General features: G+C 54.9%; 5 protein-coding genes across 5 annotated transcripts in view; 3 read left to right on the top strand and 2 right to left on the bottom strand.

The window, feature by feature from the left end:
- TSPEAR (thrombospondin type laminin G domain and EAR repeats) overlaps window positions 1-26714 on the bottom strand; it is a 157233-nt gene that overhangs the window by 93559 nt on the left and 36960 nt on the right. The window lies entirely within an intron of this gene.
- On the top strand, window positions 9304-10604 carry LOC128777215 (keratin-associated protein 10-7-like). Its single transcript, XM_053903003.1, has one exon. It carries the CDS (start codon window positions 9329-9331, stop codon window positions 10313-10315), a length of 987 nt encoding a protein of 328 aa, XP_053758978.1. The 5' UTR covers window positions 9304-9328; the 3' UTR covers window positions 10316-10604.
- On the top strand, window positions 18419-19899 carry LOC128777214 (keratin-associated protein 10-8-like). Its single transcript, XM_053903002.1, has one exon. The coding sequence runs from the start codon at window positions 18478-18480 to the stop codon at window positions 19588-19590; it is 1113 nt and encodes a 370-aa protein (XP_053758977.1). The 5' UTR covers window positions 18419-18477; the 3' UTR covers window positions 19591-19899.
- Window positions 22664-23320, bottom strand: LOC128777217 (keratin-associated protein 12-1-like). Its single transcript, XM_053903015.1, has one exon. The coding sequence runs from the start codon at window positions 23261-23263 to the stop codon at window positions 22943-22945; it is 321 nt and encodes a 106-aa protein (XP_053758990.1). The 5' UTR covers window positions 23264-23320; the 3' UTR covers window positions 22664-22942.
- Window positions 25337-25854, top strand: LOC128777216 (keratin-associated protein 12-3-like). The gene has a single exon (XM_053903014.1). The coding sequence runs from the start codon at window positions 25399-25401 to the stop codon at window positions 25837-25839; it is 441 nt and encodes a 146-aa protein (XP_053758989.1). The 5' UTR covers window positions 25337-25398; the 3' UTR covers window positions 25840-25854.

The raw sequence follows: 26714 nt of genomic DNA, 5'->3' as shown, positions 1-26714 counted from the left end.
TCGTAGACGTGAACTTTGCCCTGCGGCAGAACTCCTTTTCTGGGACAGAAGCGTCTCTTGGCCCCAGGATGATGTTTGTCTGCACGTTTACACGTCACAGGAGACATGGGATTCTGGGTCTGAGTGACGTGGCCCAAGTGGTGTGGATGGTGCACGCCCAAAGGGCCACCCTGCCACCGGCTGTCATAGGGCCCGCTCTCCGATCACCTGAGGGCACCTGCCAGTCTTTGCCCACGGGGCAGTTCCTGGCTGTCATGGCGGGTCCAAGCCTGGCCCACACCTGAACAGGGGTGGCTGTCCCCACCGACCACCAGGTGGCCTCTGTCATGTGCTTTGTGCTGCAGCTGGGACAGTCCTGAGACAAAGAGTGGTCATGGTGGCTGGGAAGGTACCAGAAGGCTACAGGCTAAACAGAGTGTCGGGGGCCCCGCTGGCAGAGGGGGACTGAGAAGCATATGCCCAACAGCCCGAAACAGACCAGACTGCTCCCACACTCAGGGTCAGTGCCCTGGGTGAGGGTGCAAACGCAGCCTTGCCCTCCTCTTCCCAGCCCCGTACTGCTCCTCACAAGCCCCGTCCACCAGCCCTCGGGCCCCTGGGGCCTTGGGGAGTGCACCCTGGGCACACCATGGAAGGACCCATGTGTGCCCTTGGCAGGCCTGGGGACACCTGGGTGGGCATCTGGGGGGTTGGCACTGAAGTGAGCGTGGTCTAGAAGGGGGTCACTGGCTCTGGCCAGACACTGCTACTGGTCCCGGGACCCCTCACCCCGGAGGCAGGGGGTTGAGACAGCTGGAGGGGAGCTGAGCAGGGTCCCCTGGAACTGGGGCCAGGCCCGAAGGTAGTGCTGAGGGCAGTTTCTGACCCACCCCCTGAGCCGTGGCTAAACTTGAGGCTCTCCGCGTAGTAGACACAGAACGCTCTAGAAGCCTGCGGCTTCTATCCAAAGCCAGAAGAGCTCTCCTACTTGGAGAACCGGTCTCCAAGCAGACATGTTCATAACAGCCAGAGGAGAGTCCCACAGAGAGATGCTCCCGGGACAAAGTTGGGAAAACACAGCAGAGACAGTGTGGCTGGCTGCCATGACGCCATTTAAGGGCCGCCCAAGGAAGTGGCCTCCAGACCAGCCCCGACCTCCACGCTGACCTCCCTCCAGCCCCCAGCCCCCACGTGCCACACCAGCAGCTCCACAGGCTGCCAGCCAGCTCCCCCCAAGACCTTGGGCTGTGTCCCTGCTCACCTCCCTCTCCCCGGGGTCGTGGGAGCTCCTGCAGCCCAGCCGGCCACGCACCCGTGAGCTTCCCCTCGGGGTCCTGCCCATGTCACTTAAGCCGTCACTTGTAGGACCCTGCTTACTGCTGAGCCCCCAAGGCCACTCTCGACTCAGGAAGAAGCCACGCCAGCCTTTCCCTTTCACAGCCAGTGAATCCATCACCGTGAACTCCTTCCAGGCCTGAGCCAGCCACACCTGCAGCCCCCCCCGAAAATGCCCCCAAAGTGTCCCCAGGATGCCCTGAAAGGCAGACACCATGGACCCTCCTGGGCATTCGCGGCCTGACAGGCGAGGAGCTGACCCCCTCAGCCCCACACAACCCCGGGGTCAGGCAGGCCATGCAACTCCCCGTCTGAAGAATAACCCCCAGCGAATCCTCACATGTCTGACACCCTCTCCCTCTGCTTCCTGTGGCTGTTCTGCTGACGAAGAGACCCACAGCTCATCTGGGAATGGGGGCTCAGGGGAAGCACGTGGCCACCAGCCAGCGCCCAAGGGCCTCTGCCACTCTTCTCTGGGGCTCAGATCGCCACCTCTCGGGGGCCGAGGGCTCTTGCACGTGACACTCGGCAGCCGTGTCTACCTCGGGCCATCGCTCTGCTGTCCGGCCACCATCATAGGTATGAAGATTTGCTCTTGGGGAAATCTGTGGGCACCACCTGGGCTGGGAACAAAGACACCACCACCCGCCGTGGGTAGAAGCAGCTCCGTCCCACAGGGGGTGGGCACAGGTGCGGGCTGTCCCACAGGGGAGGGGGGAGCCCACGTTCTTCTATCTTTGCCAACTTGATAGAGAATAATACCTTCTCTCTGTTCCTTTTTGCCTAGACATATAGCCTCCCAAAGTGTGGATATGCCATTTTATTTATGCAGAAACAGGGGCGCCTCAGGGGCTCAGTTGGTTGGCCATACGACTCTGGATTTCCACTCAGGTCATGATCTCAGGGCTGTGGGATCAAGCCCCACGTCAGGCTCCACACTGAGTGTGGAGACTGCTTGGGATTCTCTCTCTGCCTCTGCCCCTCTCTCCTGCTCTCTCTCTCTCTCTCAAAAGAGTCTGTTATTTTTGCAGAAACAGGAGAACGGGCATCTAAATTCTCTCTCCTTTTGATTATCACAAACAGCGCACTGTGAGGTCCTCACCACTTGCCTGTGTGCACTGGCGTGCGTTTTCACCACACCTAAGTTCCAAAGTGACTTCCAGGTCAGAGCGTTTGCCAATTTTAAATCCTGAGAGATCCCAACAAGTGCCCTCTAAAGGACTTTTGAAAAGTGTGCCTACTGAGAGTGATGTCAGAAAAGACCGGGAATAGGGAACTCTAAGGGCCCGCTCCCCAGCCCCAGACACTGAAGAAACTGGCAAAGCTGTGGGAGTCAGTTTCATTTGAGTTGTGGGAAATGGCCGAAGGTTTACAACAACCAAGGGAATGCTTCATCAAGACAAAAGCGACTGCAGCCTGGTGGACTTGGTCCCGGTGAGGGGCCTGGTGCTGGAGGGAGAGAGCGGGCCCGTTCCCCTGTTCTACCAGAAGGGTGGTTGTCTGTGCAGTGGCCTCTGGAGGCGCCCACACCAAAGACTTGGCTTTCTTTCTCCTAACTCGGAACTCTTTCAAGGCAGAGAAGGAGCTACACAGAGTGTCTGTCAACTTAACCCCTTGCCGCCTGGGGAAAGGGTATCAGTTGTGGCAAACAGAAGACACCCCAAAACACCGAGGACAGAAAGCCTGAAGAATGAAATTCTTGGGGGAATAGGGCTTTCAATGCTTCTACAGATGGCCGCGAGTCCAGAAGACCCCACCCATGCCCACGAGGGGCCCGTGCTCACAAAGGACCTGAGAAGGCCCCACGCACTCACTGCTGGCTGCACATCCCGCTCTGAAAGGCAGGAAGTGGAGGTGAAGAGCTGTAAACGCCCAGCCCAGGGTTGTGGGCATGGCCCAACACACAAGCAGAGCCCAGGCACAAAGACTGGACACAAATACTGTTTGGTTCCAGGGGTGTTCAAAGAACTCTGTGCCAAACCACTATCTGACCACTAACCTAATGGAACAGTGACCACACCTGACAAAGAGTATAGTTGTTACAAAATAGTTTAGAAGGTTCACTAAACAAAACACAATGACAGGTCACAACAATCAGCAACAACAAACTATAGGGAAGGAGAGAATCTGATATCTGGAATGATTACATTATAATATTGGAAATCTCTGGTTTTCAACAAAAACTATGAAGTGTGCAAAGAAGGAAGAAAGGATGGCTCATTCACAGGGGAAAAAAGCAATTAGCAGAAAATGTCCCTGAAAAACCCCAGGGATTGAACTTTTTGGACAAAGCCTTTAAATAAACTCTTACTATACTCTAGGAGTTCAAGAAAACCGTGGACAAAGAACTAAGAGAAACCAAGAGAATAATGTTCATCAAACTGAGAATGTCAATAAAGAGACAGAAGTATAAAAAGGAACCAAAAAGAAATTCTAGGGTCATTGAATGAGTCACAATAACTGAACCAATAGCTTCACCAGCAGGGCTCAGTTACACATGTGATCAGGAGAAGAAAGGATTAGTAAATATGAAGACAGTCCAGTTGAAATACTCCTGTATGAGGAGTAGATGGGGAAAAGGAATAAAGATAAATGAACAGAGACTACAAGATCTGTGGGGACACCTTCAAGTAGACCAACATACACTTGACAGGAATCTCCAAAAGAAAGAAGAGAGAGAAAGGAGCAGGAAAAATTCTGAAGAAATAATGGCCAAAACCTTCCCAAATTTAAAGAAACATAGGAAGCTACACATACAGGAAGCTCAAACGACTCCAAGTAGAATAAATTCAGAGACATCCACACCAAGATGCATTATCACCAAACTATCCAAAGGCAAAGGCAAAGAGAATCTTAAAAGCAGCAAGTGGGAATAATAATAGCCAATTCCTCATCAGAAATGTGAGGCGAGGCGGCAGTGGGATGATGTGTTTAAAGTCCCGAAAAGACCACCAACCAAGAAGTCCATGTTAGACATACACTTTCCAAATGAAGGACAGCTTAAGACACTTCCAGGTAAATGAAAGTTAAAAGAGCTCATTATTAGTGGATATATCTGCCCCACAAGAAATGACCGTTTGGGCTGAAATAAAAGGGCACTAAACTTGGAGACATAGGGATGAAGAACTCTAGCAAGGGTGTCGGACTGGGTAGTGGGTGTGTTTATAAGGGTTTGTGTGTTGCATCTAATTCCTTGGTGTCGAGTGGTTCACCGTACTCTTCTTTTTGTAAGGTCAGCAGTGATGTCCCCATTTTTCTTTAATCTGAGTCTTCTCTCTTTTTTTCTTAGTCTAACTAAAGGTTTGTTCATTCTGTTGCTCTTTTCAAAGAACCAACTTTTGGGTTCATGGATTCTTTCTGTGGTTTTCCTACCCCTCTATGTCATTAATCTGTGCTTTGTTTCCTTCCTCTGCCAGCTTTGGGTTTAGTCTGCTCTTCTTTTTCTAGTTCCTTAAGATGTAAAGTCAGGTTATGGATTTAAATGTTTCTTCTTTTTAAATTAAGTGTTGATGGCTATGAATCTGCCTCTGAGCACTGTTTCTGCTGCATCCTGTAAGTACCGGTTTATTGTGTTTTCATCCCAAGGTATGTTCTAACTTCTCCTGTGATTTCTTCTTTGACCCATTAATTGTTTCCCTGTGTGTTGTTTAATTTCCATATATTTGTGAATTTTCCTATCTTTCTTCTGTTATTGGTTTCTTTTCACTGTGGTCAGAGAAGATGCTTTGTATGATTTCAGTCTTTTAAAATTTACTAAGATTTGTTCTGTGTCCTAACATATGGTCTAATCTGGAAAATGTTCCATGGGCACTTGAGAAGAACATGCATTCTGCTGTTGTTGAGTTAAATGTCTTGTATATGTCATGGATTTAGTTGGTTTATAGCCTTCGTTTCATTATTGATCTTTGATCTAGTTGTTCTATTATGTCATTTTTTTAATTAGTGGATATGACTTATTGAAGTCTCCAACTATTGTTGTAGAACTGAAACTATTTCTTCAATTCTGTAATTTTTGCTTCGTATATTTTAGGGGCCTGCTACCGGGTGAATATGTGTTTATAATTGTCATATCTTCTTGATATATTGACACTTCTATCAATATTTTTTAATGCTTTATTTATTTTTGAGAAACAGAGACAGAGTATAAGCTGGGGAGGGGCAGAGAGAGAGGGAGACACAAAATCTGAAGCAGGATCCAGGCTCCAAGCTGCCAGCACAGAGCCCAATGTGGGGCTTGAACCCATGAACTGTGAGATCACGACCAGAGCTGAAGTTGGATGCTTAACCGACTGAGCCACCCAGGTGCCCCTATCAATATTTGATGTCCTTTTGTCTCTTACAACAATATTTGACTGAAAGTATATTTTGTCTGATTTTATTATAGCCATCTAGCTCTCTTTTGGTTACTATTTGCATGAAATATCTTTTTCCATCCTTTCTTTTCAATGTATTTGTATCTTTGAATCTCAAGTGAGTGAACTGACTTAAGAAGAAATAGGCAAACTGGAACAGACATAAAACAAGTAACAAGATAACACTGTCATTGAAAACCTCCCCTAAAAGTAAAGCCCAGGACCAGATGATTTCGTGATGAGTTGTGCTAAACAGTTATAAAACAATTAACACTAAACTTTCTCAAATTCCTCCAAAAAACAGAAAATGAGGGAACACTTTCTAAATCATTCTGTGAGGTCCTGATATCAAAGCCAGACAAAGACAACAAAATAAACCTACAGATCAATAATCTTTACAGATAAAGATTTTAAAAACTTCCACAAAATACAATCAAACAAAATCTGGCAGCATTTTAAGAGAATCATACACCATAACCAAGTGGGTTTATCCCAGGAACGCAAGAGTGATGCAACGCATGAAAACCAGAGTAATGCACGACATTAGCAAAACGACATTAGTCGATCATCTCAACTGATACAGAAAAAGCATTTGACAAGAGGCAACACCCTCTCATAATAAAACCCTCAACAGACTGTGAGAAAATAACTTCCTCAAAATAATAAGAGGGCAGATGAAAAACCCACAGCAAACATCAGCCACCATGGCAAAAGACTGAAAGCCGTCCCCTAAGCCAGGAACAGGCAAGGAGGCCCACTTTCACCACTTCTATTCAATACTGTACTGGAAGTTCTAGCCAGAACAGTTCAGTAAGAAAACAAGATAAAATATATCCAAATTAGAAAGGAGAAATAAAACTTACTACAAAGCTACGGTAATCAAAACAGTGGTACTGGCATAATGATTTACATATATATAGGTTAATGGAATAAAATTGAAAGTCTAGAAATAAATGGATTTCTATGGTCAATTTATTTTGAACAAGGGTATCAGTATCATTTAGTGGGGAAAGAATAGTCTCTTCAAATGGTGCTGGGACAAATGGACATCCACATGCAAAAGAATAAAGTTGAACCCTACCTCACACCATATATAAAAAGTAACTCAAGCATCAAAGACCTAAATATAAGAGCTGACATCATGAAACTCTTGGAAGGAAACATAGGGGTAAATCTGCATGACCTTAGATTTGGCAATGGTTTTTTGGGTTATGACACCAAACAAATGAACACATAGATAGATTGGATTTCATCAAAAGTTAAAGTTTTGTACATTGAAGGACACTATCAAGAGAGTGAAAGCCAGCCTGAAAATGAGGGAAAATATTTGCAAATCATAATTCTGATAAGGGTTTAATATCCAGAATACATAACAAACTCTTATAACTCAACAATAAAACGATAGATAACCCAATTAAAAATGGGCAAAGCACTAGATATTTCTCCACAGAAGATATTCAAATGGCCAACAAGCACTCAAAAGGAAGCCCGTGTCATTGGTCATCGGGGAAATGCGCGTCCAAACCACAAGAAGATGCCACTTCACGCCCACTAGGATGGCTCCAATGTTTTTCATGCCGAACACAATGGAACCGGTGTTGGGGAGCCCGCGGAGGAACTGGGGCCTCGCACCTCACTGCTGGGAATGTAAAATGACGCGGCTGCGGTGGAAAGTGGTCTGGCGGTTCGTCGAAAGGTAGACACAGAGTGACCATCTGCCCCAGCAATCCCACTGCTAGGTATATACGCCCAAGAGAACCGAAAAGAGCTATTCCAACAAAAACTTGCACAAAAATGTCCACGGCATCACTGTTCACGACAGCCAAGAGGTGGAAACAACCAAATGTCCACTGACTGACGAACGGGTAAGTACAATGTGGTCTCCCCGTTTGGTGGAATATTACTCAGCCCTGAACAGGAGCGGAGCAGGGACACCTGCTACAACGCGGACGAACCTGGAGAACATGATTTTCAGTGAAAGTAGCCAGACACAAGAGGCCACGTGCTGCGGGATTCCTTGTTTGTGGAATGTGTGGGACAGGCAAAGCCATAGAGAAAAGAGCAGATTAGTGACGGACGGGGGCTGGGAGGGGGGCTCCGAGATAGTGCGGGATTTCTTTCTGGATTGATGAGAATGTTCTGGAAGTAGAGGGTGGTTGGGGTTGCACAACATTGTGACTCCTGTAAATGCCACTGACTTGTGCACTTTAAAATGGATATGATCTAGGGTGCCCGGGTGGCTCAGTCGGTTGAGCGTCCGACTTCGGCTCAGGTCACGATTTCGCGGTCCGTGGGTTTGAGCCCCGCGTCGGGCTCTGCGCTGACAGCTCGGAGCCTGGAGCCTGTTTCGGATTCTGTGTCTCCCTCTCTCTGACCCTCCCCCATTCATGCTCTGTCTCTCTCTGTCTCAAAAATAAAATAAAAAACATTAAAAAAAATTTAAAAAATAGAATAAAATGGATACGATCATAAATTTTATATATTATGGGTTCTGTTTGTAAAAATCATGCCTGCTAGGGGCTTCTGGGAGTGAGCCCCCACACTCAGCAGCACTGGAAGTGATCAACGTTGTAAATCTTGTTGAGCTCACAGGTAGGACATTTTGTTTTACTTTGAGAACATCTGATTATTACTAAACTGAAGTAGTTGCCATGTGCTTAGTGGAAATCTGAATGTCTTGAACGTTGTGTGTGACTCTTTTGTACCCTCTCCTTTCATTGTGAGGACTTTATCAATTTCATTGACTTTCATCCATCAGGCACATTGTCAACATTTTTTATAGTTCAACATCCTTGATTTGTATTCCAAAAAGATTCCCTTTGAATTTTGAAATACAGCAATGATGGAGGGTCCTGGATGGATGGTCCCCATATCGCCCTTGCTCCACGCCCACTCCTCCAGATTAAATCTCACCCCACCCTCAGGCCCCAAGCGGGGACCTGCCTCTGCCAGGACCACTGACCACAGGCTCGGGGGAACGAGATTTCGGAACCAAAGGTCAGTCCCTGAATCTGCTCCTCCTAAGGACCTAGGGAGTGTAGGCCTCCTGGGACATTCCAGCTCCTCCTTGGGGAAGGGAGGTCCAGTCCTGTCTGAGGACGTCCCCCTCCTTGCTGGCCATGGCTGACATCGGGACCACAGAAGTTATAAGCCCACTCAGAAGGGTCAGTCCCACATTGCCCGTGCCCTACAACACGCACCTCTGTCCTCTTTTCTCCCAATCATGGGCCAGGCCAGCTGCTCCAGGTCAGGTCCAGGCTGGGTCCACAGGAGCACAGCACATGAGCCCAGAGCCATCACCTGGGGCCCCGGCACATGACCGGCCAGGTGGGAGCCGCGGAGTCAGCCCCAGAGAGGCTATGCCTTCCCTGCACGTGTCCCAGGGGAACCAGGCTCATGCCAGGGACAACCAGCCCTGACGAGCGCTGTCCTGGGTTTACAAGCTGAGGCAAGATCATGACACGACAACAGAATAGGCCCTAATGACAGTCCTCACAGCCCAAAACACCAACAAGGAAGGAGACATGTGAGCCGTCGGCTGGGACAACACACACCTGAGAGGTATAAAAGCCGACAGACAGCCGGAGCTCCTCACACACTCACACACACACACTCGCACACACACTCACACCCACTCCCTCCCGCAGCCCCACTGCCCCGCCATGGCCGCGTCCACCCTGTCCGTCTGCTCCAGCGACCTGAGCTATGGCAGCCGCGTCTGCCTGCCCGGGGCCTCGGACTCCTGCCCCGACTCCCCCTGGCAGGTGGACGACTGCCCAGAGAGCTGCTGCGAGCCCCCGTGCCGCGCCCCGGCCCCCTGCCTGACCCTCCTGTGCGGCCCCTCCTCCCCCTGCCGGGGAGACTGCTGCACCCCTGCGTGCTGCAAGCCCGTCTGCTGCACCCCTGTGTGCTGCAAGCCCGTCTGCTGCACCCCTGTGTGTTGCAAGCCCGTGTGCTGCACCCCTGTCTGCTGTGAGGACTCCCCCTGCACAACCTCTTCATGCTGCCAGCCGTCCTGCTGCACCTCCTCCCCCTGCCAGGAAGACTGCTGCACCCCTGCGTGCTGCAAGCCCGTGTGCTGCACCCCTGTCTGCTGCAAGCCCGTGTGCTGCACCCCTGTGTGCTGCAAGCCCGTCTGCTGCACCCCTGTGTGCTGCGAGGACTCCCCCTGCTCAGCCCCCTCCTGCTGCCAGCCCAGCCCCTGCTGCAGACCCTCCTGCTGTGTGTCCCTGCTCTGCCGCCCCGTGTGCAAGCCCGTCTGCTGCACCCCTGTCTGCTGCAAGCTCTTCTCCTGCACCCCTGTGTGCTGCGAGGACTCCCCCTGCACAACCTCTTCATGTTGCCAGCCGTCCTGCTGCACCTCCCCCCCCTGCCAGGAAGACTGCTGCAAGCCCGTCTGCTGCACCTCTGTCTGCTGCGAGGACTCCCCCTGCACAACCTCTTCATGCTGCCAGCCTAGCCCCTGCTGTAGACCCTCCTCCTGCGTGTCCCTGCTCTGCCGCCCCGTGTGCAGGCCCGCCTGCTGCGCCCCTGCCTCCTCCTGCCGGTCCAGCTGCTGCCGCCCTGCCTCCTGCGTGTCCCTGCTCTGCCGCCCTGTGTGCCCCCGCCCTGCCTGCTGTGGCCCCGCCTCGGGCCAGTCCTGCTGCTGAGCCTTCCTAGACATCACCCAGGGTCCTCTCCGGGCAGGACGCTGACCTCAAGCCAGCTGTGCCCCCTGTGGCTTGCACAAGCACCAGGGGAAGGAGAGCCCCTCCTCCTGGCCTGGCCGCTTATTCAGGGACCTGGGATGCTCACCACATCTGCCCTGACCCCAGTTGCACAAGGGCACCCAGCGGCACCAGCCCCATGAGCTCTGGGGTGTTCCTTGTCCCCCAGCAGACCTGGCCCCACCCCAGCAGTGACATCACCTCTGGGTCCTAATAAAGCCACCTCTGACTCCTGCCGACCTCCTGTCTTTCTGTGGACACACTAGGGTCAGGGTGAAGGTGGACACTTGGTGCTGGCTTCTGGGAACCCCACAGGCCAGGCCCCCGTGGGCCCTAGGGGACCCCCGGCCCCAGCACGTGGCCCCCGGGTCCATCTCAGAAAAGCTGTCTCTCTAACCAAGACCGAGGTTCGTGGGACACAGTGGACGCCCACCCCCACGCCGTCAGCAGCCACGGGCGCCTGAGCCACACTCCCCCTTGCAGCTCGCTGGCTGCCCACACCCAGCAGCCTCTCCTCTGGCCTGTCCCCACCCCACACCAGGATGAAGAAGCCCCCACCGTGGCTCTCAGGCACGGCCGGCGGGGGTACGGTGCTCACCGACTGAGGACGCCAGCCCCTGTGCAGCCTCCTCCCGGTTGCCTCCTGACCATTTCCTGGATTCCGACACCTGGTCTGATGCTCCCACATCCACTGTTCCCTAAGACCCGGCCCCCCACCCCCCCACCCCCACTGCACCGGGCCCCTGAGGCCCACATCCCAGGTAAGTGGGAAGATGCCCACATCTCTGGTGGTGGGGCGGGGGGTGGGGGAGCAGGACTCATACGTACTGACCCCCAGGCTGCCCTTCCCGCACCCCGAGGTCTGCCCGGCCTCTCCAAATGGCCGCTTGGCTTCTGCCCGCCGCCCCTCGGGCTGGGGCTCAGGCCCCCTCCAGGGCGCCCCACGGGACACGCGGTCCGGGATCCCAAGCACACGGACCAAGCAAGTAGGCACGGAGGACAGCCGGCCAGGTGGCTAGGCACGTACAGCGGGCTGAGCTGTCCCATCTCATACGGCTGCCACCCTGCTCCTCCCTGAAGCTGCCCCCTAGGACAGGCACCCCCAGAGCTAGAGGCCAAGGTGACACAGGCTGGCCCGCCTTCCTGGTAGCACGGCCAGTTCCCTAGGGAGGGACACAGTGAGGGCCTGAGGCAGCAGAGAGTCTGGCTTTCCTGCTCCCACACGGCCTGAGCCTCCGGGCTCTGCGTCCTCTGGCCACCGCAGGGGGAGCGGATGGCAGCAGAGGGCCCAGGGCTCCCTCCCCCTCCTCTTCTACTTGGTCCTATGCCACTGTCACAGCCAGCGTGGTCCAGCCTGCCCTGGTCCCCCGGGAGCGCGCCAGGGGGAAGTGTCAGCCGCCCTCGGGGACGCCCCACTGCAGTGTCCTTCTGCCCCGTCTGAACCTGGGTCCCAGGCACAGGCTGGAGAAAGAAAGTTCCAAACGTGTTCCCGAGAGTCACAACGTGACCCAGCAGGCCCACCTCCCAGCGCCTTCCCTGAAGACGGAGAACAGGTGTGCCGGCAAAATCCGGACACGGCGTTCGAGGCAGCCTGACGCACAGTAACCAAAAGTGGAAACGACCCGAATGTCCACCAGCCGAAGAGGTCACACAAAATGTGGCCGGGCCACGCGACGGAGTCTCATCAGGAGGGAAGCACCGTCCACCCCGGCACGGCTGGGCCTGAGTGCGAGAGCCAGACGCAAAAGGCCACGTGTCGTGGGTTCCCATTCATCAGAAATGTCCAGAGTCGGACAATCCAGGGACGGAAAGCGACTGGAGGTTGCTGGGGGCTGGGGAAGGCAGAGGTAGCGACTGGTAACCATCACAGTCCCTACATTTGAGGGGGAGGGGTGGTGAAAAGGCTCCAAAATTAAGGCGTGGAGGTGGCGGCACAAGTCTGCGAACACAACAAAACCACGGACCATGCACCCGGAGTAGGTGAACACGGCGGCAGGTGAGCCACATATATAGAAGAAGTCTGTCAAGAACACAAAGCCTCAGGGTGCCTGGGGGCTCAGTCAGTTCAGGGTCAGACTCTTGATTGCCACTCAGGTCCCAATCCCACGGTTCGTGAGTTCAAGCCCCACATGGAGATCTGCACTGGCAGCGTGGAGCCTGCTTGGGATTCTCTCTCTCCCTCTCTCTCTCTCTTTCTCCCCTCCTCACACGCGCTCACTCACTCTCTCTCTCTCAAAATAAATAAATAAATAAACTTAAAACACACACGCACAAAACCTCGTTCCATTTCCAGTTTGGACCGGTTTGCTGACGAACGCTGCCATTTCCCCTGCATCCAAATGAGAATCAGTGAGTCCCGGGCAGGGAGAGAAAACCGAGGACGGCCACCCAGGGACCAAACCCTTAAAAGGTCTTCTGGGAAAGTCTGAGCGGAAAGCGCAGGTTGACTCTAAACCTCGACAGGAAGTACGGCAGGTGTCAGCAGACTGTCGCAGTGGCTTTCCTCCGAGGACCTGGAGCGGCCCGAGGTGGGGGCGTCAGGGGCTGACCTGAGGACAGACTGTGTGTGACCCCTGGGCCAGGGACTCCTGGATTGCAGCCCTGCATCGCGCGGCCCCGGTGCGTCCGGCTGACGCAGAGCAGTAGCGAAAGAGGAACCACACGGGGCGGGGTGGCCTGGAGGCTCCCATCCCGGTTGAGGGTTGGAGAGAAACACGAAGCACTCTTAGAAACTTCCGGAAGATAGGACACTCCCTCCGCTCCTCAGAGCCCCAGCCGTCAGCTCTGCACGAAGAAGGAGACGTTTGCTTGTGCAGAGCACATACCGCCAACGAATACCCAGCTCTCCAGAGCCTCGCGTAAACACGGGAACACCGAAGGTCTCCAAACACGTAAGGAAAGCTAAGTGTGGAAGAGAAGCAAATCACTTCCTAAAGTACGAACAGGATGCTTATGAAAGACAGAAAGACAGACAGACAGACAGACTGACGGACGGAGGGAGGGAGGGAGGGAAGAAGGACGGAAATACTTGGGACTTCTTGGAAGCTAAAAGCACGACACTCCAGATGAAAGGAGACATAAGAGTGTGTGCAGTAGAGCGTGTGGGTAAAAGCTAATTCTGGAAGGATCTGCACAGAACGCGATACAGAAGGACAGAGCGAGGAAGGTCCAAAGAGCTCAGGACACGAGGAGGGCAAATGCAGCCGGCCAGCATCCGTGGCCCCGAGCAGAGCGGAAGGGGAAGGATCGAACCCCCGTCACGGAAGAAAGTCATGGCATAAAAGTTGCACAAACGCGCCTGGAGCCAGAAGACGCTGTGAGCAGCAAGATGAAACGAGGCGATGAAAACATTACGGTAATCCGAGGTGGCAGGGGCCAGGAGGGGGACGTTTCTACAAGGTTCTAGCAAGAGAAAAGACTAGAAAATAGAGGAACCTCTGGCCCCGCCCCACTCACCACAGAGGACGGCTTTTAAACAACAGGAGCCCGGAAAGTTCACTGCCCATGAACCTCCCAAACTTCTGCTCAGCGATCTCCGGCAAGACGGAAATGGCCCAGGCTCTTCACGTGTCCACAGAACGTTCACGGACACTATCTGTGCCTGGGACCCAGAGGGAATCCCGAGGCACCTGCCGTGACACCACCATCCGTCACCTCCGAAGCAGAAACTCACCCGCCTGCAGTCTGTCGAGCCTTTCCTAGGGAGGCCTGGCCTTGTGGTTGTAGGACAGTCCCGAAAACACAGTAGCCTAAACAAGAGCATGTGCAACAGTATTACTGACAAAGCCTCACCTCCCCTGGTGCGTGGCTTCCGGGACAGAGGTTAAGTGTTCCCCTCAACACTCTAGAAAAAAATACTTGAAAAAACGAAAATTTTTTAAATTTATTTTTTAATGTTTATTTTTGAGAGAGAGAGAGAGAGTGTGTGAGTGTGCGTGGGGGACAGAGAGAGAGGGAGACACAGTCTTAAGTGGGCTCCAGGCTCTGAGCTGTCAGCACAGAGCCCGTACGCGGGGCTTGAACTCAAACAGTGAGATCAGACCTGAGCTGACACTTAACCAACTGAGCCACACAGGTGTCCCTCAAAAAACAAATTAAGAAAGAGTAGGAGTGGCTCAGTTGGTTGAGCGTCTGACTCTTGATTTGGGCTCAGGTCATGATCCCAGGGTCGTGAGATCGAGCCCATGTCAGGCTCTGCACTGACAGTACAGAGCCTGCTTGAGGTTCTCTCTCCCTCTCTCTCTGTCCCTCCCCTGCTTGTGCCCTTGCTCTCTCTCCCTAAAATAAACATGAAAACAAATTTTAATAAAAGTATCAGTAAAATGTTACAAGTTCTGGCAAGTTTACTAACAATAAACTTTAAAATGGACAGAAGAATACGCTCACCGATTCAGAGATATTTGTTTCTAAGCATAAAAAAAGTAGTATATGAGTATATTTATCCTAAAATTAGAAAATGTAAATGAAGGGGTGCCTGGGGGGCTCAGTTAGTTAAGCGTCCGACTTCGGCTCAGGTCAGGATCTCATGATTCGTAAGTTGAAGCCCCACGTCGGGCTCTGTGCTGACAGCTCAGAGCCTGGAGCCGCTTCAGATTCTGTGTCTCCCTCACTCTCTGCCCCTCCTCCCCCTTCTCTCTCCCTCTCTCTCAAAAATAAACAAACATTAAAAAAAGAAAATGTAAATGAAATATACCAAGTTCTAGAAATTATAAGTTGCCTGTATTGACTAACAAGATGAAAATTGTAATACAACGGTATCCAAAGAAGATCTTGAAAAGATATGTAAAGGTCTGATCTTCAAAAGGCATAGACTCGGTAAGGTTGCCTACCGCCAGCCTTCAACACAGAGGCCTTTCCTGTTACATTCACAACATTGCAGAGCTTAGAAAAAGCCAAAAGTCTTCTGGGTTTATTTAACACGCCTGGTAAAACTCTGATGCCAAAACCTCTCTCTAGAGGGAGGGAGACAGAGAAACTGACTGTAACCCAGGCTCACCTAAGAATACAAAGTAAGAAATTCCAAAGTGTTAGCTCATCCAATACGGAGCTGCCCGACAAGAGTAAAAAGTCGAGTCAATGTCCGAATGCAAGTTAGAAATATGATCAACGATGCTGGAGAGTGGGAGCAGAAAAGCCGTTAGAATTCCTCCCAACAGATGAACACATACACACACACAATCTGACTCATTCTTTACTCAAAAGCCCAAAGCAAAACTCTTGGCAAACTGGGAAGACAAAGAAACACGTAAGTTCAACCAAATTCCACCACAAAGCCATGAACGTCGGCCTGGCCACACGCTCCATCACGCACTCTGGTTCCCCCCTGGAGTGAGGCAGGAGGGTCTGCTGCCAGGGGCTCGGGCTGTACCAGGCATCCCAGCTGGTGCCATGACAGCAAAATAAACAGAATGCATGCGCTTGGAAAGGAAGACACGAAACCTGAATCCCTTGCCACTGACGTGGCTGTCTGCGACACAGCCTTCTGGACTCTCGCTCACTGCTGGCGCCTCCGTGCCTGCGAGCCAGGACCCAGCTCACTGCCCTTCTGTCCCCGCTCAGATGCCCAGAGCTTTTCTTCCTGTTTTCAGAAATCATGTGATCGTTCGATCTCCCACTGACCCTGGCCTGCCGGCACCAGCCTGAGGCCCCCGACCCACAGTGGCCTGTCTCAGAGAGGGGTCCGGACCTGGGTCAGGGCGCCGGCAACCCTCAGGAGGTGTGGTTGAAGTAGGGGCAGTTGAATGATGCTGTGACCGTCCAGAGAAGGGAGAAGCAGGCAGTGTATGGGCCAAGGGAAAGGGCATCACACACAGGGACGTGGGCCACAAATCAGAAGCAGAAGAGGAGGATGAGCCCCAACACCTGCTAGACTGAGCCGGACCCCAGAGGCAGCTGTGGGCAGATTAGAAGTCATCAAACCGGCACCAGGGCCTGTCCCCAAAGCCAGCGTCAGCCTCCCCCGACTCCACTGGCTTCAAGCCCGTGTTCCCTCCCCATTCCCACTCACAAAACCCCAGGCTTTGGGGGCCAGGCCTGGGGGCTTGACCAGGGGGCATGAGAGATGTATCCGGAATTGTGGGCTCTTGAACTTCCCACCCACCATTGAATGGTTCACTTCTCCAGCATTTTTGCATCTGTGAAAGTGGGTCCCCGAGGGGCACTTCACACAGTGGCTGACCTCGGAAGCTGCCCACCGTGACTGTGTGTGTCTACACAGGAAAGCACCGGAACACCCTGTAGTACCAGGTGGTTATTCGTATTTCCCATAGCAACACTGCATTCTTCCGTTCAGGGGAGTGGATTAAATGCATGGTTCTCCCACAACCCCTAGAAGGCCTACAGAAAGGATATCTCAAACATTATAAGGAAAACTAAATCAAAATAGTATAAAAGCAAGAAGGAAGCTCGGGATTTTTTTATGTTTGTAGAAAAGAGACGCAGATGGAAACATTTGTATATAAATTGGAACAGGACCTCAATGCCCCAGAAGTTTTTCATTCATAAAATCAAATGAACTGACACCATTGAGCAGGCCTTGCCTGATGTCCAATGAAATAGACGTGTAAGACTCGGTGGAAAGCATGGAGACACCTGTACCGTAATCAGAGTTGTGGAGAACACATCTCCTTCACATCACAAGATGAAATCAAGCTGCTATGAACAAGAAATAATCAGGTGATGATGTTTGAAAACTGTAAGCTTGTAAATAATGCCAAATAATAGGCTAGAAATGGCTAAAGACTGAAACATGGTCCAAAACATAAAACCAAGAGAGTCAAGAGGGCAAATGACAAACATAAGGAAAATGAGAGAAAAGTTGAGAGATAGAAAGGCTGGTTCCAGGGGTGCCTGTGTGGCTCAGTCAGTTAAGCGTCCAACTTTGGCTCAGGTCACGATCTCCTGGTTCACAAGTTTGAGCCTGTGTCAGGCTCTGCGTTGACAACTCAGAGCCTGGAGCATATTTTTGATTGTGTGTGTGTGTGTGTGTGTGTGTGTGTGTGTGTGTGTCTCTATCTCTCTCTTTCCCTCCCCTGCTCATTTTTTGTCTCTATCTCTCTCAAAAATAAATAAACATTAAAAATTTTTTTTAAATGGCTGGTTCCAGAAGGTCTGATGTCTAACTGGAGCACAAAAAGAGAGACAAGGAAAGATGAGATATTTTTTTCAGTTGTACACAAACATTTCCTGAAGTGAGCCTTCGCACTGAAATGCTCGATGAGTTCCAACCATACAAAGTTCAGAACTACAATAAAAAGAAAACCAAGTGCTCCTCAAGTATAAAACAAAAGAGAGAGATAAAAGGTGAATAAACAATGGCAGCACAAGAGAATGGAAACGTACCTTTGAGGCTTTCAGGAAACAAGCAGTTAAAAATCTGAATTCTATACCCAGCCAAACTATCATAAATTGCTGCATTTCAGACATGAAAAAAGTCCTAAAATATAAAACCGACCACCAAATATAAAAATGTTTTTGATCTTCTAACATAGCCAAATGAAAATGAAAAAAAGAAGTCCAGAATGTATCTTGAAATGTAACAAGGGGCCTCTGAGTTAGTCATGGAGGACGAAGAGGAGCTGAGACTGAGCCTGTCTGGGGGCATGGAAACACTGCTCCTGACACAGGCACAGGGTGGGTACTTAGCTTTCTATGAGCCAGTCCTCTGCATTTTATAAGGTGAGTTGCACTTTATCAGACTTCAAAGGAATTTTAAAACATTTAAAGCAGTTCCAAACAGGGGAGCTGTAACCAGAATTCATCACTTTGGAGAAGGGCTCCCCTCTAACCTCACTCAGCAAAACCTGCCTCAAATATTTTCCACAAGTTTTCTGGAACCAAACAATGAACATGTGGGAAAACAGAGTCCTGCAACAGACTCACAAGACGACTGAGTAAAATCCAATCGTAGAAAATAAAGCAGCGCTAATGAGGGCTTACCCTGCAAGCAGCTCTCAGACCAACAAGGAAGGAGGCGTGTGAGCCGTCGGCTGGGACAACACGCAGCCGGGAGGTATAAAAGCCGACAGACAGCAGGAGCTCCTCACACACTCACACACACACACACACACACACACACTCCCTCCTGCAGCCCCACCGCCCCCGCCATGGCCGCATCCACCCTGTCCGTCTGCTCTAGCGACCTGAGCTATGGCAGCCGCATCTGCCTGCCCGGGGCCTCGGACTCCTGCCCCGACTCCTCCTGGCAGGTGGACGACTGCCCAGAGAGCTGCTGCGAGCCCCCGTGCTGCGCCCTGGCCCCCTGCCTGACCCTCCTGTGCTGCCCCTCCTCCCCCTGCCAGGGAGACTGCTGCACCCCTGCGTGCTGCAAGTCTGTCTGCTGCACCCCTGTGTGCTGCAAGCCCGCCTGCTGCACCCCTGTGTGCTGCGAGGACTCCCCCTGCACAACCTCTCCATGCTGCCAGCCGTCCTGCTGCACCTCCTCCCCCTGTCAGGAAGACTGCTGCACCCCTGTGTGCTGTAAGCCCGTCTGCTGCACCCCTGTCTGCTGCAAGCCCGTCTGCTGCACCCCTGTGTGCTGTGAGGACTCCCCCTGCACAACCTCTTCATGTTGCCAGCCCAGCCCCTGCTGCAGACCTTCCTCCTGCGTGTCCCTGCTCTGCCGCCCCGTGTGCAGGCCCGCCTGCTGCACCCCTGTGTGCTGTAAGCCCGTCTGCTGCACCCCTGTCTGCTGCAAGCCCGTCTGCTGCACCCCTGTCTGCTGTGAGGACTCCCCCTGCACAACCTCTTCATGCTGCCAGCCATCCTGCTGCACCTCCTCCCCCTGCCAGGAAGACTGCTGCACCCCTGTGTGCTGCAAGCCCGTCTGCTGCACCCCTGTGTGCTGCGAGGACTCCCCCTGCTCAGCCCCCTCCTGCTGCCAGCCCAGCCCCTGCTGCAGACCCTCCTCCTGCGTGTCTCTGCTCTGCCGCCCCGTGTGCAGGCCCGCCTGCTGCACCCCTGCCTCCTCCTGCTGCCGCCCATCCTCCTGCGTGTCCCTGCTCTGCCGCCCCGTGTGCAGGCCCACCTGCTGCACCCCTGTCTGCTGCAAGCCCGTCTGCTGCACCCCTGTCTGCTGTGAGGACTCCCTGTGCTCAGCCCCCTCCTGCTGCCAGCCCAGCCCCTGCTGCAGACCCTCCTCTAGTGTGTCCCTGCTCTGCCACCCCGCGTTCCCCCGCCCTGCCTGCTGCGGCCCTGTCTCGGGCCAGCCCTGCTGCTGACCGGCTCCAGCTTCTGCCTCTAGAAGACCTTCTGCCATCTTTGCTCCAGAGCACAGACGTCCTCTCTCAGGAGCCCCGGAACCCCTCTGGGGGCGCCAGGACACCCCCTGCCCCTCGGTGGACGCACGGCTGCTGCCTTCTGGGGATCCGGACATGCCCGGCTTCCCTTTCTGCAAAGACAGGTCCCTCAACGGGGGGGTGGGGGGGGCTGCTGCACCCTGGAGCCCTCCCCTGCAGGGCTGGTTGCTCGCATTCCGGGTGACAAAGGCCACTGCTATCATCAATAAAATGTCTGGATCATGAAACAGAGATGGCTGTGTTGTTCCCTCTCCTCTGAGCCCAGAGACCACGCCAAAGTGGGCAGCGTTTGCTCTGCCTGGTGGAAGCAAGCGACAAAGACGCAGCCTCCAAGTCCAAGTTCAAAGCCCCCGAAAGAGGAGATCTGCACACATACTCCACTTCCCTTCCCACCCCGCGGCCCCACCCTCCTCCCGGGGAAGAGCCAGGCCTTTCCCGGGCTGGGCCCGGCACGTGAGTGCGGCTGCAGAAGCCTCGCACCCTGAGTTGGCCTCGGGCCCTGCCCACGCCTGGCCCCCTGCCCATGCAGGTTAAAGGTGAGCTGGGGGCAGCACGACCCTACCTGGTGGGAACCCGAGGGCCCAGTAACACCGCGCTGACGCCCTTGGAGAGAGGCGTCCACACGCAGGAACGCCTGCGTGCTGGTCTGGGCACGAGAGCTGACGCTCTGAGCACCAGAAGATTCCCGCGGGCCCCAGGAGGGGTGCAGGGGTCGGTTCAGGCATCACGCATTCTGCTCGAGGTTTCAAGGCCTGATTGAGGAGACAGGGAGCAAAACGCTGCCTTGTGAACCAATCCTCGGGACAGTGGAAGAGGACGAGCCTGCAGTCTCAGTGGACCACTAGCACTAGAGAGGGTCAGCGAGCACCGGCCAGACCCACCAGGTCAGCATCAGGCTCCCTATTTGTCCCTTGTGCCAGGGACAGACGGAAGAGGCCCTCGGGAGCAGAACAGCAGAGGCCGGCAGCCGGGAGCGGGAGGTACCTCCTCGCAGAGGCTGGCTCTCCCCACCCCCCTCCCAGGGAAGCAGAGACAGAGCAAAATCCCCAGGGGCCTGTGAAGAGAAAGGGGCTGGATTGTTACCTGCCTTGACTCCTAAATCCCTCAGTTTCCCCACATTTATTCAAAACCTGTGCCCGTTCCTCGTCCATTTGAATTTTAAGAAAAATTCCACCGTCTGCACAGATAGACGGGCAGATTGGATTCCTCACAGCACAAAGTGAGAGACGTGAGGAAGTTCCGCCTCATCGGGAACCAAAAAGAGTGCAGCGCACGGATGTTGACTCACGTGGAAACCAGCAGCCCACAACGCACATCGGTGCCAGGATAGTGCATGGGAGGGAGGGGCAGGGCCCCTGCAGGACGTGCCCCCGCCCCCACCCCTGCCCCGTGGCACAAGAACATCCAGGACTTTCTGACGGCTCCCCGGGAAAGTCGGTCACAGCTGCAGAAGGCGTGGCCGGCCACCCTGAAGCCAAGCTGCTCCTGGCTGGGGCGTCTACATGGTCAGCTGGACTGCTCCCAGATGGGGCATCTACACGGTCAGCCAGACTCCTCACAGAGGGGCGTCTACACAGTCAGTAGGACTAGACTGTTCCCAGATGGGGCATCTACATAGCCCGACTGCTCCCAGATAGACATCTACGTGGTCAATCAGACTAGACTGCTCACATTCAGGGTATCTACACGGTCAGCCAGACTAGACTGCTCCCAGATGGGGCATCTATACGGTCAGCCAGACTGCTCCCAGATGGCGCGTCTACACGGTCAGCCAGACAGCTCTCAGACAGAACGTCTACACCGTCCGCGGGACGACTCCCAGCTAGAGCGTCTACAGAGTCAGCGGGCGACCGCTGCCCAGGAGAGAACGAGTCGGAGGTGATGGCTGTCGTTACCGTTGGAGGCTTCTTGAACGCCGTTCACGGTGCAGCATGTTCTGGGACCCTCCAGATCTCGGGGGAGCCCGTCTGTGGGCAACTCCCAACCCCAGACACCCCGTCACCTGTCAGGCCCGAGACCAGGACGGTCGCCCCCTCCGAGGCGTCACTGAGGAGACTGGGAGGGCCTCCCCGCTGCCTGGTGGGTGGGCCCGTGGCCCCGGGGTCCTGGAGGGAGGGTGTGTGCAAGACGAGGGCCTGACGCAACGACTGAACACCTGTGACGGTGAGACAGTGGCTGGCGGTGGGGTCCGAATGGGACCAAGGACGAGGAAGGGCTGCGAACGGCCGGTGCTCTGAGAGCCGCTCCTGAATTTCACATCCTCTATTATCCCGTGACCTCATGATAAGGGAAGTTTCCAGATATGTGTCTGCTGCAGGAAGGACCCCCCCTTGATGGTGTTCCTCTTACACTATTTCTCGGTTCCCAAACAGCTTCCCCCCGGCACCCCGGTGTGCCTCGGCTTCCTTGTGCCAACGACCACGCCCTCTCTGTGCGTCTCCTGCCTGTCCCCGGGATGACACGGGCCCGCCCGGCTACTCCAGGGCGTCTCCGGTTGCGAGACCCTCCGTGTACCCCGTCTGGGAAGCCGCCTCGCCTGTAGGGCTGCAGTCGCTGATTCCGGGCATGGGGACGCGGACATCTCTGGGGCCCACGGAAGTTACCCACAAAGCCCTGTGCCCCCGGACGTTTGCAGGAGGAGCTGTACTCTGTATGGAGCGGACAGTTTTAATGGTTAGACCGGGGTGGGCTCGCATAGTAATTGCCGAGCGGGGGACTTTTAACCTCACAAAGTCAGAGGGTCACCCTGGGTCCCGCCCAGAGCTGAGTGAGAACTGACCTCACGTTCAAGGGACACAGGAAGCCCTGGGGGCCCGTCGGGCTGAGCTAGGAGTGCCCACGCGCCAAGGGGCCACCTTTGAGTGGTCAGTCCCCCGGGCACAGCCATCTGGTCCCCTGTGGCTTCTCTGCAGAAGGAGCTTTCCAGAAGCCTGGGAGCGAGTCCTGGAGGAAGCAGTTTGAGGAAAGCACTAAGGAGAGACAGCACACGCTCGGGTGGGCTTCACATGCACTCTGGGATTTATTAGAGCTCAGTGCTGGCGGCTGCAGAGGCTGGGCACTTGCACCAGCCAGGGTGGGTGCCGTGTGGACGACCCGGGCTGGGGTCGGGGGACGGGGGTGACTCTGTCCGCTTGGTTAGTGGGGATCAGGCGGCTTTGCTGTAAGATGGTCTAGTCAGGTCCAGAAGGTCTCAGGTGGGCGAGGTCTGCCTGCCGGGAGTTCAGACAGCAGCTACTTCTGGCCCCACGGAGGAGGGGTCCCAGGAGGCCACGGGCTAGCCACAGTTAGGGGTGCCGCAGGGAACAGGCCTGAGGACCAGGGTGGGGCAGGAGGGCCGGCAGCACCCGGAGGACTGGCAGGAGGGGGTCACACACACAATGGGCTTGCAGCTCACAGGCAGGTACACAACAGGCTTGCAGCTCACGGGCACGCGGCAAGACGTCTGGCAGGAGCTGGGCACGTAGCAGGACGCCTGGCAGGAGCTGGGCACGTAGCAGGACGCCTGGCAGGAGCTGGGCACATAGCAGGATGCCTGGCAGGAGCTGGGCACACGGCAGGCCGGCTGGCAGCCAGTGGAGCCGCTGGTGTGGCACATGGCGATGTAGGGCTGGAGTGGAGTCAGGGTGGAAAACGGGGCCGGTCTGGAGCCTCCTTCCCCAGGCGGCTTTTATACCCAGGCTGTGGCGTCCTGGCAACAAGCCACACGGGCGCCCTCCTCCTGGTTGCCTGCTTGTTTTCTTCCTCTTCCTCCTGTGTGCGTCTCTTCCTGGAGGTTCTGCTGGAAGTGACTCAGTTCGGGAAACTCTGTCTCAGCCCCCAGGCTCACTGTGACCCAGCGGCCCTGCGATTTCTGGATTCAGGCCCCAGGTTGGATGGCCAAGGACCGTCAGCAGGGACAGGGGACTCCCATCAGGACGTTCAAGGTCCTCCCCAAGTTTATACACCCTGCCCTCTGTCCACACAAGTACCATCCAAGTCACCAGACCTGGGGCAGGGGGGTGGGGGCGGTGCCCCCGTTTTGATTTGGAAACTCAGTGACCTACAAGGCCTTCCCCCCCCTGGCCAGGGCCAAGCGGCTGGGCTCCTCATCGGGGAGAGCTGTGGCCACGTTATTGCAAGAATAACAATGAGGGAGTCCCAGCTTTGTGCCGGGTGTTGTGCTAAGCATCTCACGTGGATCGTCTCATAACTGATTAGTTATTGGTCCCTGCCACCATTCGAGGGGCAGGTGTGCCCCACTTACACGGATGTGCAATCAGGTTTGGAAGGATTCCGTGCTGTGTGCGCGTTCTCACTGGGGCGGCCAAGCAGCAGGAATTGGAAGCTGCTGGGTTTCACTCTGGAGTCTGTGGTCCTCACCATTGGGCCAAATCATGCTGGGGCTTTGGGGGTTTTCTGAGTTTCTTGGAGCTGTTAGGTAGAATTTTTTTAATAGATCAAACTTGGGTATTTTGTCCATTATTCAAAACATTCTTGTGCTTCAGTATCATTCTCTTCTCCTTCTTGTGTTGAACTTGCTTGTTGTTCGACTTCCCGATATTGTCCCAGGGACCCTCTTCGTTTTTCATAATTCTGTTCTCTCTTCTTCGGATTGGATGATTCCTCCCGACGTGTCTTCAAGTTGACATTGTCCTTCTTCTTCTGTCGGCCCAGGACTGGGATGGCTGGACCCCCAGCTGCACGGTCTGAACCCGTCCGCCCGCACCTAAAGACAAGGGTCCACGCCGCGCTCGTCCACGCTTCCCGCTGCTCCTGGAGCATGCCCATCCTGCAGCAGTGTCGTTAACACTCCCACGGCTGCCTCTGCTTGCAACACCGCCTCCCGACCCCTCCGCATCTCCCAGGAGCCAGCTCGGCGTCGCCTCCACACAGAGGCCCCCAACCACCCACCAACACCCCATTACTCTCTACCTGCTGAGCCTGCTTTCCTTTCTGGGACTCGGCCCTCTCTGTAATTATTTCAGGCATTGATTTGTACGCATTCATGTATCCATTGCCCCGGAAGGCCCATGAGGCTAGGACATCTCTATAGCCAGCACAAAGTATATGTCTGTTGCACAAACAAATCGATGATTACATAGATGACGGTAAGGCAGAAGCTGGTCACCTTTCTATAAATGGAAGACAGTAAATGTTTCAGCCTTGCAGTGACGTGGTCGGTCTCATAACCACTTCACATTACAGCGCAAGCCCTCGACGGCACGTAAGCAAACGAGCATGGCCGTTTCCAATAAAACTTTATTTGCCAAACAGGCAGCAGGCCGCCTTTGTCCCACAGACTTCTCTGCTCCCCAGTTTGCAGATCCCTACTTTAATGTTTTCCCATGCAAAATAAAAGCTCAAAACGCATTATTGCCCCAAAGCCTCCACTGACAGCAAAAAGGAATAAAGGCTACGGTGCTGAGTCGAACCGGTGGCGCTCCGGGCACAGTAGCAGCCTGGAGAAGTAACAAGGACCCCAAGTAAAGTCGAACCAGGACGTCCTGTTTACAGAAGAAGAAACTGGCCTCTAAGCTAAACTTAATTTACAGCGGCGCATCACCCGGGGGAGGGCGTCTCAGGACAAGAGGGTGTTGGGGAAACGTGATGGAAAAAGCTATGAGGAAGTCCACAGCTGTGCCTCTGGGCGGCCAGGACGCCCACGGCCCGGTATAAAGGCGGCCCAGGCAAGGAGCCTCCAGACGTCCCCGCCCTCCTCCCTCCCGGACACCGGCCGAGCCCCACGCCAACATGTGCCACACCAGCTGCTCCGCGGGCTGCCAGGCTTCCTGCGGCTCCTCCGGCCCCTGCCAGGCGTCCTGCTGTGTGCCCGTGAGCTGCAAGCCCGTGTGCGTGCCCGTGAGCTGCAGACTCGCCGTGTGCGTGCCCGTGAGCTGCAGGCCCGCGTGTGTGCCCTCCTGCCAGTCCTCCGTGTGCGTGCCCGTGAGCTGCAGGCCCGAGTGTGTGCCCTCCTGCCAGTCCTCCACGTGCGTGCCCGTGAGCTGCACACCCACCGTGTGCGTGCCCGTGAGCTGCAGGCCCGCGTGTGTGCCCTCCTGCCAGTCCTCCACGTGCGTGCCCGTGAGCTGCAGGCCTGAGTGTGTGCCCTCCTGCCAGTCCTCCGTGTGCGTGCCCGTGAGCTGCAGGCCCGAGTGTGTGCCCTCCTGCCAGGCCTCCACGTGCGTGCCGTGAGCTGCAAGCCCGAGTGTGTGCCCTCCTGCCAGGCCTCCACGTGCGTGCCCGTGAGCTGCACACCCACTGTGTGCGTGCCCGTGAGCTGCAGGCCTGCGTGTGTGCCCTCCTGCCAGTCCTCCGTGTGCGTGCCCGTGAGCTGCAAGCCCGAGTGTGTGCCTTCCTGCCAGTCCTCCACGTGCGTGCCCGTGAGCTGCACACCCACCGTGTGCGTGCCCGTGAGCTGCAAGCCCGCGTGTGTGCCCTCCTGCCGGCCCTCCTGCCCCACCCTGGTCTGCAGACCCGTGTGCTGTAGCTCCCCGAGCTGCTTCTGACCAGGGGTCTCCTAACACCTGCTCCGGGGGCAGAGGGGGCCCCGCCCGTGCCCCTCCGGTGAGGACCAAGTCTTCGCCGGGCCTCCAGTTCTGCGCGCGGCAGGTCAAACACTCCCGATGAGTCGTCTGAACCCTGGGGCGAGGAGGAGCAGGACGAGCCGGATCCCCCCGTGACCCTGCGTGTCTCCGCCGGGGTCCTTCTCTGTCTCCGGCAGGGAACCCAGCCCCTGTGAGCCCAATAAATCGTGCCTCCCTGAGGCAGCTTGCCCCTGTCTTATTTTCACAGTCTTTGAAGTTCTTTCCTCCACGGCATATACAAACCATAAGCGCGGCCGCCCCTCCTCAAAGAGCCCCCTTTCCAACAGCTCAGCTGGAGGCGGGGGCTCCTCGGAGGCCGCAGGGGGGGCGGTGCCATCCACACACCCACCACCGAGACTCACCCTGCAGAAGGGGAAGTGCAGGGGTAACCCGCCTCGCTGAACAGGGGCCGGGAATCGGGCCGGGCGCTGGGCCTGACGTGGTGCCTTCGAGGATCGCTACAACAGGGAGGGGGAAGCTCAC

The sequence above is a fragment of the Panthera pardus genome, unplaced genomic scaffold (assembly GCF_024362965.1).
Source record: "Panthera pardus isolate Hobbes unplaced genomic scaffold, ASM2436296v1 HiC_scaffold_16, whole genome shotgun sequence".
Taxonomy (NCBI): domain Eukaryota; kingdom Metazoa; phylum Chordata; class Mammalia; order Carnivora; family Felidae; genus Panthera; species Panthera pardus.
Note: the sequence above shows the minus strand (reverse complement) of the source record. Positions and strands in the feature narration are given on the sequence as shown.